We start from the raw sequence: 15,763 nt of genomic DNA on the forward strand, positions 1-15,763 counted from the left end.
ACGTAAAGGTCAACCTCCATCTGGTACCACTAAGGATTAATCGGTCTATGTGATGGCTTTCAGCCAGCCAGGTCAACCTAACCTAACCTTTCATCTGGTTTTCTGCAAACGTATCCCAGCCAGCGGATGCACTGCGATTTAACAAACCGCGCGACTTTTTCTCCATGTAGGAATTCCTCTACCTCGTTGTTACAGAGACAATTTTCTTCTTGTACTGAACCCGATATTCCTCTAACTATTCTTTCCAATATACTTAACTGTGTGATTGTATCTGGTTTCAGTGTTCTCGTTCTTCTACTCGAGTGCTTGCTTTTTAATAGTTTAATGTGGTCAAAATATGCTCTGCTTGCAGCCTGCACACGGTCTTGGATAGCAATCGTTGTATCACCCGTTCTACTGAGAAGCAGTTCTAGATATTTAATTTGATCCACGCTTTCAAATGTATGATCACCAATTGTAAGGTCCCATCCCCAGGAGGATGGTTCCATATGTAGAAGTCCACGCAAGTGGGGAAAGTGAAAGGCCGGAGGCTAATTTCGTAACATGGACATTGCATTTACTTGTGACTTCATCTCTTAAAAATCTTTCACTACCTCTGCTACGATTATTAGTGAATGGCTAAATGTCTATGCGCGACTGTAATTCTCAAAATGTTGGAAGAGCGGTCGCACATATCCGGAGCATCCTGTAAGGAGGTCACGTAAAGCGTGATAAAGACAAAAGAATAAGTGATAAGAAATAGAAAACTATTAGTTGTTATTGCAAAACTGTTAATACAAACAACCTTTTTGCAGGAAAAGTAAAAATGCCCTAATCCGCTAATTGCTTCGGATGGAAAAATGTTGTTTTCTGTAATTAAAATATTGCCGTTAGCCTTCTTTGTATGTATGTATGCAAGCATTTAGTTCTAGCTGTTGGAATGTAGGCATTCCAAGTTGAAATAAAAAACTCCCTGAAAGTGGAAAGTGGCGCTTCACTGCTTCCTAAAATGACTTAAGGGGGGAGCCTGCTTTAGAGGCTTCAAAAATCGATTTTTTTTTGCATAAATTTCTTCCCAAACTATCCAAGAATGTGTCCTCAAAATCTCAAAAGCAAATTCAAAATATTTTCGGAGTTACAGAAGGAATTGTGAGCAAGCGTCGAGCAGGTATACGAGCGGCCGGATCGCTCGAAGTGCGATTTCTCGGTTTTTTATTTTTACGATTTTTCCTAATTGGCGGGAAAGATAGGGAAAAAGTTAAACGTCCTATCGAAACGAGATAACATTGATTGTATTCGGAATTAAATTCCTTTCTAGTTGAACCTAAAAAAACCTTAAGAAAGTTATGATTAACCCACTTTTTAAACAATCTAAAGTGAATTTGTTTTTCCAAAAAAATTAACTTTTTTTTTTATTAGCGAAAAATTGTTGAATTTCTCACTTTTTGTTAAATTTTCTTGGTTTAACTAGAAGCTATACTATACTAAAATAAAATTTTTTTGGGTTTTTGGTTTTTGATGAAAGTGGCGACCTGCATCTTTCCCGCCGCACGACACATGCACACTCGAGGCGCCTCGGCAAAATGCTTGTACCAGGCATAATATGACATATATTTTAATGAAAAAATTTGAGAAGACTGTTGAAATATATAACAATAAAACCTGAAAGTTTCGTTTCAATCGAATATTTCTTTCCTTCCCAAAAAAAAAATCCACGAAAAAATCGATTTTTTGAAGTCTCTAAAGCAGGCTCCCCCCTTAACTGATGTTCGAAATGCATATGTTCTACCACATCCTACGCCATTTTCTGACAATTGCTGATGAAAATATGCGCAATTATAACAAATTTTCTCCTTCCGAGTTTCGCTTTTGATTGTTTAAGAACCAGTAAAGAAGCAGACGCGCCCTTTGAATTGTTTCCAAAGTCTAAGGAAATTTTAATGATTCAACCAGAAATTATCTCCGCTTGTAATTTGGGAAGGCGCAATTTAACGAACAATACCCGCCCTTTTTCCCCATAGTAATAATGCAGTAAGAGTTAGTTATTATTATTATTATTTTATTATTATTAGGATTAAAATGATTATTATTTCATTTTTTTTATTATAATTATTACATTATCTTTTCTCATTATTATTAATATTATTTCATGTTTTTTCTCTCATTTTATTATTATTATTATTATTATTTCATGTTTTTTCTCTCATTTTATTATTATTATTATTATTTTCATTCTTATTTCGACATTCACTTCTTTTTATTGTATCTTTGTCTTTAGCAGGACTTCTTCATTTCTGTTTCTATTGTTTAGCGATTATTTGTTGCTTTTTTTTTGTTTGTTTTTTGTTTTTTCTCTTTTTTTGTGTTTTTGTTTTTTACTGTTAATACTAAGCCTAGCACTACAATACACAGTGCAATACAGAAAACTAACTTAACTATTTAAAGCCGTTCCTTATGATTGCCGCATTGGAGATCGTAATTTCTATGCTCACAATGCATTGCCCAAGCCGTAGGGTTGAGTGAATGCATGAGTGCGTTGGAAGTTGGCGTGCCATACGCTTGACGCTACAGGGAAGTTTGCACAGCCCGCAGATCGCCAATTCGGCGTGCCAATTGTGCGCATTTCGATATCACTACAAAAATGTGATTAGAAAAGTAATCATCTTTTTCGTAGGTGATATTTACTTTTGCCACACGTAGATTTACTGCCAACATGTTGCGAAAAGCATTAGTACCTCAGCTAGATGAGACCCACCAGGTGCCACTCACACGCAAAAGGGGCTCTCTTAAGGCGCAAGAAACTCCCGAATGGTTCGCCAAGCTGTACAAATGCAACACACAAAATGTCAAGCAGCACCTCTACATATATGCAATGGAGGCTTTGTGCCACATTCGAGAGCGGGCAACATTGTCCAAAAGTCATCGTCATTGCAGGAATTTACCAGCTTTGCATTTGCAACTGATTTACGCAAACTGAAGTGGTCAAACATAAGGAACATCGCCGAAGAAAGCCGTGAACCAAACGTTTAGCAGACGTCAGAATGCATATCTTAATTAGCCACAAATACAAAGGTGTTCCAGTCAAGTTCTCACTGAATGACTTTCGTACCACTGTCATCAGCAAGCAAATGCAGCGGTGTTTCGAGCACTCATCTCCTCAGTCATCTTCATAAAGGCAGCAATCTGCTTCGGACTTCAACAAGTCACACAAGAAATCAAACTTTCTTCTTCAAGCAAAAATTTATGGTCACTTTCTATGTATCCCGAAGGTGAGACCTGTAGGTTCATATAGGGGCTCAAGAATGTCCGCAGATATTCCAACTAATGCTTACAAGTCTCCAACCTCATGGCTACTATAGAATGAGATCACTATAATTTTAGATTGAAAAAAAAAAAACTTCATCCATGTACGCAATATGAGGTGAAGCAAATTGTCACCAATATTGTTGAAGTATGGCTGGTTCGAATTGTGACTCGAATATAATAATTCGTTTTGTTTAAAATCTGATTTCAAATATCTTCACGGGTTGAAGAAATATTGTTTTCGGCAATGAAGGAACTCCATTGCTGGCGTTCGTAGCCATCTGGAGCCGTGCTTGACACAGCGTGAACTCGCGTTTGCGGTTGGATGAAAGACGTTTGTGAGTCCAAGGTGCCGCCACTCCGTACAACTCTATTGGAAATAATAACGCATTTAAGACAAAGCAATCAAAGCACCGCTAAAGTGCAAAGAAAACTTTGCCCTTCCACGTAAAAATTCCAATAGTTTTGTAGGGGCAAAGAACAACTCGAACTCACAATAATTATTTCTATGTATGTATATGTGAATTTATGTACTAATACTAAGTCTAAATAGTTTTGTTGCTGCTGTTGCCGCTATTCATCAACAAATCAACACCGTTGGATGCTGTTTCTCCGCTTCGTTGGTGAGAGCGAAAGTTTTGCTTCAGTAATACGGTACCGGCGTAAGCTGCTCAGATTGAGACGTCACTAAGCTATGATGTCATTTTCCATTGGTTGGTGTTGTGTGTGTGTGTGTGTGGTAGTCACCGTATTTGATTCATCGTTCGAAGTTCTCCGCTTTCGACACTCTGCGAATGTGTGACCTCGGAAGTTGCAATGTGTACATCGTTTGGTAAGTTTAAAATCACGCACTGGACCTGTTTGCACTTCCTTTGATTTCAAGTTAAGGTGTTCGATAATACGGCCCTTCTCAAGTAATTCGCGGAATGTCTTAATGTCTTGGCGTAGAATATTCTTACGATACTTGATGTTCAGCAGACCATAGACCAAATCTAACTCGGTTTCCTCGTTGTGACGTCCCTCTGGCAGTTGTGCAAGTAGAGCGCGCTTATGGCAGATGAACGTATCAATAGCAGTACGGTCGTCCTGTTTCTTTTCGAAGATCTCCATGTAAATCTGGTAGGCGGGTTTGGTGGGCGAAAAGTGGTCGCGAATCAGAGCGATGGCGTCCGCCCAAGTTTTCGCTTCTTTGCGCACGCCTTGCCACCAAGTGGACGCTAGACCATAGAACAGTAAAGATAGCCCCTTAAGCGCATATTCGTCGCTGATCGACTCGATTTCTTTGTAGGTAGCAATGGAGGTGATGAACTCCTCGACAGCCTCATGGTCACGCTGACCTCCAAACCGGCTGCTACAGTTGGTGAAGTTGCCCTTGGTTTGGATGGTAGCTGGAGCGGCGCTGCTGGCGCCTTCCATGGCGGCCAAACGTACCGACTCGATTAGTGACTGCAGTTGTTCGTTTGTCATTCGTACGACGTTTTCGGCCATTTTGTTGAATATTAATGTTTGTTTGTTTGTTATTGTAATAAAGTAGTTTTATTTATTGTTTGTTGTAGATGCGACACTGGAGCGTTTGTTGTTGGCAGCAGCGAACAAAGCCAATTGCTGATGGCGAATGTCTTCCTGGCGCAAATATTATTCACTGGCTGTGGTCGTAAGAGACTGAAATTGATTTTGAAGTCAATCGGATTTTATAGTCACAGAAGAGGAGAGAAAAAGTCTTTATATTGAGTACATTGGACCAAAGCCTGCAGTTGTTGGGAGAAATATGTTTTAATCCGTTATTTTCAATTATCAAAATTTACCCCGTTGGTATGCACTTTTGTACAAATACATACATACATACAAACATATTTGGCAGAGAAATAACTAAGTTACACCCAAACGCACTCAATTACGGGAGGCGTCATGTGCAAAAGCTACTAAGGTCAGTTGGTTTGCTTTTTCAGATGAAATATAAAATTCTTGAAATCAGATACAATTTCTACCAATGGTAAAATACTTTATTATTGAAATAATAAGAAAACAAGGAGAGCTTAAGAAAGTCGATGAGGAAAATACGGGACAAAGCGGACATGGTATTCCTTTTCCAAGAACAGCCCTGCCGTTACTCTAATGCCTTACTCTTACGCTAACTCTTTGGGATAGCCAGTTAGGCAGCATGGCTTAGTTTGACTCAAGAAGTTTGGGGGTGTATGAAGACTGACAAGTTTGTGCATCCGATAGACTTAGTTAAGAAGAACTTAGTGGGTAATTTGGTACAGCGGACAAAGCTAAGACCACAGTTATACCTATACGAGTACTAAATAGCAGACAGTCTAAGCTCCTCAGGCTTACTTTAAAATGGAACCGTCACTTTTATGTAGCTTTACTTTTTTCAACATCTGGTCGCATTGCGCGCGATTGCAGTTGTTGTTGGTGTTCTTCTGCTTTCAGCAGTCAAATCTCTCTCTCGCTACTGCAGTGTTGCCTAGCTTTGGATATAAAAACGCACTAAAATGCCCATTTAAAGAAATTAAAATACAAGATTTTTATTGAATCGCTTAAAGAACTTTGTATGCGTCACAAATTGTCTTTAAAATGTGCGTTTTTTTTTAAATAAATGTGTTATGCTTATCTACAATTTAATTTATGAGTTTTTTTGTTAAGGGAATGACTTTTTTGCTATATTTGAGGTTATGTAACTTGATAAGGTACTCTTTTGTTTTGTCGTTATAGTTTCTTTAGTATGTTCTGCTATTTTGTTGTTTATTTTTACCATAAAAACACCTCTGGATGCTCTATGTCCCTCTAAGGATAGAGGACCGGAGGAAATGATTACACGTCTATGGTTTTAATCCGCATTCAGTAAATTCAAACGCCTTTTAAAATGTGTAAAAAGGTTTTCAATATTAAGAAGAGTTGAGAGAGGGACATTTATTATTCTTGCATAACCTTAAAAGGAGCAAAAAATAAAATTTACACTTTCAAAATATCAAATTTTATAAGAACCCACAAATTTTCATTAACACTAATATCTCCTCAGATTGACCTTTTTTAACATTCTTTTGTTTAATAATAAAGTTTTTTGCTTTAATTTATAGTTTCGGTAGCTTTAAATTAAAAATAAGAAACAAACACCAACTTAAAAACTTTCGCATTTTGATATATAAAAATGCACTAAATTTATTGCGAAGAGCAAATGGTTGGCAACACTGCACAACTCGGCCAATGTGACTTCACGCACTCTCTGATGGGCGCAATCTTGTTTCTATCATTCTTAGTAAATACTAGGCTGCTCAATAAGTTTTTCGGGTCGATAAGAAATACACAATTTTATGGTTTAAATCACACTTTATTATTCAGTAGAGTCTCTGAGTCCCGGTACATCAATACACTTGCTCCAGTGAGACTCCAATTTATGAATTCCATACCTGAAGTGACCATCTGAAAGTGCTGCAAAATACGCCGCACAGCTGTTATGACCTCCTGATTTGATGAAACACACATTACACGTTTGAATTTTTTTAGGTCTGCAAATAGCTGGAAGTCGCTAGGGTCCAATTCTGGTGATTGCGGTGGATGCTCCAACAATTCGACCTTTATTTTAAATTTTATTCATAGATTTTAACTGTTGTCAAAATGCTCTTCTCGGCACAGTGCATTGTCCTGATGAAAAATAATTTTTTTCTTTTGTGAACTGGGTATTTTTTCACGTTTTTTTCCTTCAGCTGGCCCAAAAGGGTTAGGATAATATTCAGAATTATTGTTTTACCAGTTTGCAAGTAATCTACAAACAAAATCCCTTTCACATCCCAAAAAACTGATGCTAACACCTTCTTAACCGATTTTCGGACACGAACTCATTTCAGAGCCGAAGAACCTGGTTCACACCACTCTCTAACCTCTTGCTTTGATTTAAGACAACGTATTTGAAAAGGAATCTAATTTTTATTACAAACTCTCTGCTTTTTATTACAATTTCTAATGCAGCCGCCCCTCGAGTAAAGAACAACAAAATTTAAATATATAAATTAGTCAGACTTCTCTTATTTTTCTATCTACTAAATCTTTTGCTTCTTCTTCTTTTTCCAAACTTAGAATTGGGTGATGTAATATTACAAATATTTAAATAAGGCAGTCTTAAATGCATAGTTCCCTTGTGACCTCGAATGTTTATGCTCAGACTGTAGTGCCCTCGCTAAACCTTTAGCTGGTGACACTACCAACCGCATTTGAACCGAAATACGGATCAGTTCCTCCAGATTTTAATGCTTTCGGTAAATCACACTAGTGAATAATCTGAATAAACTGAACACTGCAACGCGAAAAATTTCTGTGTCTCTTTGAGAGAGCCAAGACTATCGGAACATTTCCGGAGGCGAAATGAGCGGCGAATCTAAGCCGTAGAGTTGAGTAAATGAAGGAGTGCAAATCAGTTGGCGAATGACGATCTCGATCCCATTGTTGTACAATTTTTCGATATCATTACAAAAATGTAAATATAAAAGTATTAAAACGTTTAAAAAAAACTTGCAAGTGAGTTTCGGTTTTGTCACACCACAAACTCTCACTGAATGCCTATTTAACCACTGTCACCAACAGGCAAATGCAGCGATGTTTCGAGTACTCATCTCCTCAGTCATCTTCATAAAGGGAGCAATCTGCTTCGGATCCCAACAACTCACACAATAAATCAAACGTTTTTCTTCGACCGAAAGTTAGTCGTCACTTTCTATTGTATCCCAAAGGTGAGACTTGTAGGTTCATATTGAGCCACCGGAATGTCCGCAGAGATGCTAGCTACTATGATAAGACTATATATGAAATATGGAATATGATCTCTAATATGAAGGACTCTTTAAGAAATTCACTACAGAAGAAATTTCTAAAATTTCCGCCTCTTCTGTCTCGTTGTAGACTGAGCAGTTTGCGTACTCTTGGCATAAATTAGCGTCGAAGTTTCTGTGCACTACAGCTCGGTGTGCGCCTTAGCTTTCTCCACAACTTTTCTCCATGCATCTCGGTGCATAGCCAAATTACGGTAGCTGGTCGCTCCTATGCTTCTTAGATCGTCCTCAACGTTGTTTAGCCATCATTTTCGCGGTCGCTCTCTTCGCTTTTAACCAAACATGCGGGCATCCTAAACTTTGCGCGGTATTCTTTCAAAACTTGAAAGAATACTCAACCCACCACGGATTGACATTGCGACAGAAGATCTAGCAGCTAGATATGCCGCAAGACTTAACGCAACGGTTGAATTTACCTGTAAAACATTCGGACAAAGCTCAATAGGTACGAGTTATCGGACCAATACGGATTATATGACTTCGAAACACAATTGGGTGAAGAGATTCCGAACAACTATAGAAGAAGAGGGGTGGGAAAGAGGTATGAAACCTAGCCCCAATACGCTTAATATATTTACTGACGGCTCGAAAATGATGGACGGAGTAGGTGCAGTGATTTATTGCGCAGAGCTGGACATCGGACGGCCAATTAAGCTCCCTGACTACTGCAGTATTTTTCAAGCAGAAGTCTTTGCGGTAGGAAAGGCCGCAGAAATAGCCCTAGCAAAAACGTCGAGGCATTGCAGGAAACGAAATTGTAGATGAGATTGCCAAAAGCGCTGTTTACATAATAGGACTATGAATAAGTTCGTGCGTTTTTTTTCGAAATTTGAAACTTTATTGACGTAAAATGGTTACAAATTTAATATTCAAAATATTGTCCATCGCTTACTACTACTTTTTCCCATCTTTCTGGCAATTCACGGATTCCCTTTGTGAAAAATTCGGTCGGTTTTGCCGCAATCCACGAATCGATCCATTTTTTGACTTCATCGTAATTACGGAAGTGCTGGTCAGCCAGGCCATGTTGCATCGATCGGAAGAGATAGTAATCGGATGGCGCAAGGTCTGGACTATACAGCGGGTGGGGTAGGACATCCCATTTGAGCGTTTCTAAGTATGTTTTGACCACTTGTGCAACATGTGGCCGAGCATTGTCATGTTGCAAAATAACTTTGTCGTGTCTATCGGCGTATTGCGGCCGTTTTTCTCGCAGTGCTCGGCTCAAACGCATCAATTGTCGTCGGTAGACATCCCCCGTAATCGTTTCATTCGGTTTCAGTAGCTCATAATACACAACACCCAGCTGGTCCCACCAGATACACAGCATAACCTTCAGGCCATGAATATTCTGCGCCGACGTCGATGTTGAAGCATGGCCAGGGTATCCATACGTTGCCCGACGTTTTGGATTGTCGTAATGGACCCACTTTTCATCGCCAGTCACAATTCGATGCAAAAAACCCTTTCTTTTGTGCCGTTGAAGCAGTTGTTCGCATGCCATAAAACGGCGTTCAACGTCTCTTGGCTTCAATTCATACGGCACCCAATGGCCTACCTTTCGGATCATTCCCATGGCTTTTAAACGTTTGGAAATGGTTGATTGATCAACTCCCAAAGTTTTTGCAACCTCTTCTTGCGTTTGAGCCGGATCTTGATCGAGCAATTCCTCCAATTCGGTATCCATGAACTTTGGCGGCGCACCCTCGCGTTCTTCGTCTTCCAAGCCAAAATCACCACTTTTAAAGCGTGCAAACCACTTCTGGCACGTTCGCTCAGATAGAGCATGCTCACCATAAACTTCCACCAAGATACGATGACTTTCGGCTGCTTTTTTCTTCATATTAAAATAATGAAGAAGAATTCCCCGCAAAAACACATTATTTGGCACGAAATTCGACATTTTCAAGTGTGGTAAAAATATTGTTGTTTACGCTTCAAATAAAAAACTTATACTGACGTTTGTGCCTTACGACAGTAGCTCTCCAATGAATGTTTGGAAATGTGGATCGATGGAATAATAATCAAGTTACGCCATCTGTTGTAAAACCGCAACGAACTTATTCATAGTCCTATTACAATTCGAACAAGAAAACAACATACCGAAAGCTTTAAAAACGGTATACAATGGCATCGCTGCGGACATGAAAACACGGATAGACCGGCGGTGGAATAATCTAGCCACTTGCAGATAAATACCCCAGATATACGTACTAGGCCTGTCTAGAAAGGAAAGCAGAACTCTCTAGAAGAGAGAGAAATTCTAGAACTCCTTCTATGTTCTTACCCTGCATTAGCTACAACCCGAATGAAATGCTTAGGAGCTCTGCAATATGAGTGGTTAAAATGTCTCTCGGTGTTCGAGCTTCAGATCTTACTTTCGCAAAAGACGCACTCATACTATGTACAAGAAGCCTACTACAAGGAAACGTAAAGGTCAACCTCCATCTGGTACCAGTAAGGATTAATCGGTCTATGTGATGGCTTTCAGCCAGCCAGGTCAACCTAACCTAACCTTTCATCTGGTTTTCTGCAAACGTATCCCAGCCAGCGGATGCACTGCGATTTAACAAACCGCACGACTTTTTCTCCATGTAGGAATTCCTCTACCTCGTTGTTACAGAGACAATTTTCTTCTTGTACTGAACCCGATATTCCTCTAACTATTCTTTCCAATATACTTAACTGTGTGATTGTATCTGGTTTCAGTGTTCTCGTTCTTCTACTCGAGTGCTTGCTTTTTAATAGTTTAATGTGGTCAAAATATGCTCTGCTTGCAGCCTGCACACGGTCTTGGATAGCAATCGTTGTATCACCCGTTCTACTGAGAAGCAGTTCTAGATATTTAATTTGATCCACGCTTTCAAATGTATGATCACCAATTGTAAGGTCCCGTCCCCAGGAGGATGGTTCCATATGTAGAAGTCCACGCAAGTGGGGAAAGTGAAAGGCCGGAGGCTAATTTCGTAACATGGACATTGCATTTACTTGTGACTTCATCTCTTAAAAATCTTTCACTACCTCTGCTACGATTATTAGTGAATGGCTAAATGTCTATGCGCGACTGTAATTCTCAAAATGTTGGAAGAGCGGTCGCACATATCCGGAGCATCCTGTAAGGAGGTCACGTAAAGCGTGATAAAGACAAAAGAATAAGTGATAAGAAATAGAAAACTATTAGTTGTTATTGCAAAACTGTTAATACAAACAACCTTTTTGCAGGAAAAATAAAAATGCCCTAATCCGCTAATTGCTTCGGATGGAAAAATGTTGTTTTCTGTAATTAAAATATTGCCGTTAGCCTTCTTTGTATGTATGTATGCAAGCATTTAGTTCTAGCTGTTGGAATGTAGGCATTCCAAGTTGAAATAAAAAACTCCCTGAAAGTGGAAAGTGGCGCTTCACTGCTTCCTAAAATGACTTAAGGGGGGAGCCTGCTTTAGAGGCTTCAAAAATCGATTTTTTTTTGCATAAATTTCTTCCCAAACTATCCAAGAATGTGTCCTCAAAATCTCAAAAGCAAATTCAAAATATTTTCGGAGTTACAGAAGGAATTGTGAGCAAGCGTCGAGCAGGTATACGAGCGGCCGGATCGCTCGAAGTGCGATTTCTCGGTTTTTTATTTTTACGATTTTTCCTAATTGGCGGGAAAGATAGGGAAAAAGTTAAACGTCCTATCGAAACGAGATAACATTGATTGTATTCGGAATTAAATTCCTTTCTAGTTGAACCTAAAAAAACCTTAAGAAAGTTATGATTAACCCACTTTTTAAACAATCTAAAGTGAATTTGTTTTTCCAAAAAAATGAACTTTTTTTTTTATTAGCGAAAAATTGTTGAATTTCTCACTTTTTGTTAAATTTTCTTGGTTTAACTAGAAGCTATACTATACTAAAATAAAATTTTTTTGGGTTTTTGGTTTTTGATGAAAGTGGCGACCTGCATCTTTCCCGCCGCACGACACATGCACACTCGAGGCGCCTCGGCAAAATGCTTGTACCAGGCATAATATGACATATATTTTAATGAAAAAATTTGAGAAGACTGTTGAAATATATAACAATAAAACCTGAAAGTTTCGTTTCAATCGAATATTTCTTTCCTTCCCAAAAAAAAATCCACGAAAAAATCGATTTTTTGAAGTCTCTAAAGCAGGCTCCCCCCTTAACTGATGTTCGAAATGCATATGTTCTACCACATCCTACGCCATTTTCTGACAATTGCTGATGAAAATATGCGCAATTATAACAAATTTTCTCCTTCCGAGTTTCGCTTTTGATTGTTTAAGAACCAGTAAAGAAGCAGACGCGCCCTTTGAATTGTTTCCAAAGTCTAAGGAAATTTTAATGATTCAACCAGAAATTATCTCCGCTTGTAATTTGGGAAGGCGCAATTTAACGAACAATACCCGCCCTTTTTCCCCATAGTAATAATGCAGTAAGAGTTAGTTATTATTATTATTATTTTATTATTATTAGGATTAAAATGATTATTATTTCATTTTTTTTATTATAATTATTACATTATCTTTTCTCATTATTATTAATATTATTTCATGTTTTTTCTCTCATTTCATTATTATTATTATTATTATTTCATGTTTTTTCTCTCATTTTATTATTATTATTATTATTTTCATTCTTATTTCGACATTCACTTCTTTTTATTGTATCTTTGTCTTTAGCAGGACTTCTTCATTTCTGTTTCTATTGTTTAGCGATTATTTGTCGCTTTTTTTTGTTTGTTTTTTGTTTTTTCTCTTTTTTTGTGTTTTTGTTTTTTACTGTTAATACTAAGCCTAGCACTACAATACACAGTGCAATACAGAAAACTAACTTAACTATTTAAAGCCGTTCCTTATGATTGCCGCATTGGAGATCGTAATTTCTATGCTCACAATGCATTGCCCAAGCCGTAGGGTTGAGTGAATGCATGAGTGCGTTGGAAGTTGGCGTGCCATACGCTTGACGCTACAGGGAAGTTTGCACAGCCCGCAGATCGCCAATTCGGCGTGCCAATTGTGCGCATTTCGATATCACTACAAAAATGTGATTAGAAAAGTAATCATCTTTTTCGTAGGTGATATTTACTTTTGCCACACGTAGATTTACTGCCAACATGTTGCGAAAAGCATTAGTACCTCAGCTAGATGAGACCCACCAGGTGCCACTCACACGCAAAAGGGGCTCTCTTAAGGCGCAAGAAACTCCCGAATGGTTCGCCAAGCTGTACAAATGCAACACACAAAATGTCAAGCAGCACCTCTACATATATGCAATGGAGGCTTTGTGCCACATTCGAGAGCGGGCAACATTGTCCAAAAGTCATCGTCACTGCAGGAATTTACCAGCTTTGCATTTGCAACTGATTTACGCAAACTGAAGTGGTCAAACATAAGGAACATCGCCGAAGAAAGCCGTGAACCAAACGTTTAGCAGACGTCAGAATGCATATCTTAATTAGCCACAAATACAAAGGTGTTCCAGTCAAGTTCTCACTGAATGACTTTCGTACCACTGTCATCAGCAAGCAAATGCAGCGGTGTTTCGAGCACTCGTCTCCTCAGTCATCTTCATAAAGGCAGCAATCTGCTTCGGACTTCAACAAGTCACACAAGAAATCAAACTTTCTTCTTCAAGCAAAAATTTATGGTCACTTTCTATGTATCCCGAAGGTGAGACCTGTAGGTTCATATAGGGGCTCAAGAATGTCCGCAGATATTCCAACTAATGCTTACAAGTCTCCAACCTCATGGCTACTATAGAATGAGATCACTATAATTTTAGATTGAAAAAAAAAAAACTTCATCCATGTACGCAATATGAGGTGAAGCAAATTGTCACCAATATTGTTGAAGTATGGCTGGTTCGAATTGTGACTCGAATATAATAATTCGTTTTGTTTAAAATCTGATTTCAAATATCTTCACGGGTTGAAGAAATATTGTTTTCGGCAATGAAGGAACTCCATTGCTGGCGTTCGTAGCCATCTGGAGCCGTGCTTGACACAGCGTGAACTCGCGTTTGCGGTTGGATGAAAGACGTTTGTGAGTCCAAGGTGCCGCCACTCCGTACAACTCTATTGGAAATAATAACGCATTTAAGACAAAGCAATCAAAGCACCGCTAAAGTGCAAAGAAAACTTTGCCCTTCCACGTAAAAATTCCAATAGTTTTGTAGGGGCAAAGAACAACTCGAACTCACAATAATTATTTCTATGTATGTATATGTGAATTTATGTACTAATACTAAGTCTAAATAGTTTTGTTGCTGCTGTTGCCGCTATTCATCAACAAATCAACACCGTTGGATGCTGTTTCTCCGCTTCGTTGGTGAGAGCGAAAGTTTTGCTTCAGTAATACGGTACCGGCGTAAGCTGCTCAGATTGAGACGTCACTAAGCTATGATGTCATTTTCCATTGGTTGGTGTTGTGTGTGTGTGTGTGGTAGTCACCGTATTTGATTCATCGTTCGAAGTTCTCCGCTTTCGACACTCTGCGAATGTGTGACCTCGGAAGTTGCAATGTGTACATCGTTTGGTAAGTTTAAAATCACGCACTGGACCTGTTTGCACTTCCTTTGATTTCAAGTTAAGGTGTTCGATAATACGGCCCTTCTCAAGTAATTCGCGGAATGTCTTAATGTCTTGGCGTAGAATATTCTTACGATACTTGATGTTCAGCAGACCATAGACCAAATCTAACTCGGTTTCCTCGTTGTGACGTCCCTCTGGCAGTTGTGCAAGTAGAGCGCGCTTCTGGCAGATGAACGTATCAATAGCAGCGCGGTCGTCTTGTTTGTTTTCAAAGATCTCCAAGTAAATCTGGTAGGCGGGTTTGGTGGGCGAAAAGTGGTCGCGTATCAGAGCGATGGCGTCCGCCCAAGTTTTCGCTTCTTTGCGCACGCCTTGCCACCAAGTGGACGCTAGACCATAGAACAGTAAAGATAGCCCCTTAAGCGCATATTCGTCGCTGATCGACTCGATTTCTTTGTAGGTAGCAATGGAGGTGATGAACTCCTCGACAGCCTCATGGTCACGCTGACCTCCAAACCGGCTGCTACAGTTGGTGAAGTTGCCCTTGGTTTGGATGGTAGCTGGAGCGGCGCTGCTGGCGCCTTTCACGGCGGCCAAACGTACCGACTCGATTAGTGACTGCAGTTGTTCGTTTGTCATTCGTACGACGTTTTCGGCCATTTTGTTGAATATTAATGTTTGTTTGTTTGTTATTGTAATAAAGTAGTTTTATTTATTGTTTGTTGTAGATGCGACACTGGAGCGTTTGTTGTTGGCAGCAGCGAACAAAGCCAATTGCTGATGGCGAATGTCTTCCTGGCGCAAATATTATTCACTGGCTGTGGTCGTAAGAGACTGAAATTGATTTTGAAGTCAATCGGATTTTATAGTCACAGAAGAGGAGAGAAAAAGTCTTTATATTGAGTACATTGGACCAAAGCCTGCAGTTGTTGGGAGACATATGTTTTAATCCGTTATTTTCAATTATCAAAATTTACCCCGTTGGTATGCACTTTTGTACAAATACATACATACATACAAACATATTTGGCAGAGAAATAACTAAGTTACACCCAAACGCACTCAATTACGGGAGGCGTCATGTGCAAAAGCTACTAAGGTCAGTTGGTTTGCTTTTT

The 15,763-nt window shown here is 39.1% G+C and overlaps 2 protein-coding genes across 2 annotated transcripts; both read right to left on the reverse strand.

Moving 5' to 3' along the window:
• Positions 1–2,293: 2,293 nt before the first annotated feature.
• LOC128865842 (activity-regulated cytoskeleton associated protein 1-like) lies at positions 2,294–4,957 on the reverse strand. The gene has a single exon (XM_054106221.1). It carries the CDS (start codon positions 4,768–4,770, stop codon positions 3,970–3,972), a length of 801 nt encoding a protein of 266 aa, XP_053962196.1. The 5' UTR covers positions 4,771–4,957; the 3' UTR covers positions 2,294–3,969.
• A 7,598-nt stretch (positions 4,958–12,555) lies between these two features.
• LOC128865933 (activity-regulated cytoskeleton associated protein 1-like) lies at positions 12,556–15,493 on the reverse strand. Its single transcript, XM_054106357.1, has one exon. It carries the CDS (start codon positions 15,303–15,305, stop codon positions 14,520–14,522), a length of 786 nt encoding a protein of 261 aa, XP_053962332.1. The 5' UTR covers positions 15,306–15,493; the 3' UTR covers positions 12,556–14,519.
• Positions 15,494–15,763: the final 270 nt, after the last annotated feature.

This window comes from Anastrepha ludens, chromosome 6 (genome assembly GCF_028408465.1).
Source record: "Anastrepha ludens isolate Willacy chromosome 6, idAnaLude1.1, whole genome shotgun sequence".
Lineage (NCBI taxonomy): Eukaryota > Metazoa > Arthropoda > Insecta > Diptera > Tephritidae > Anastrepha > Anastrepha ludens.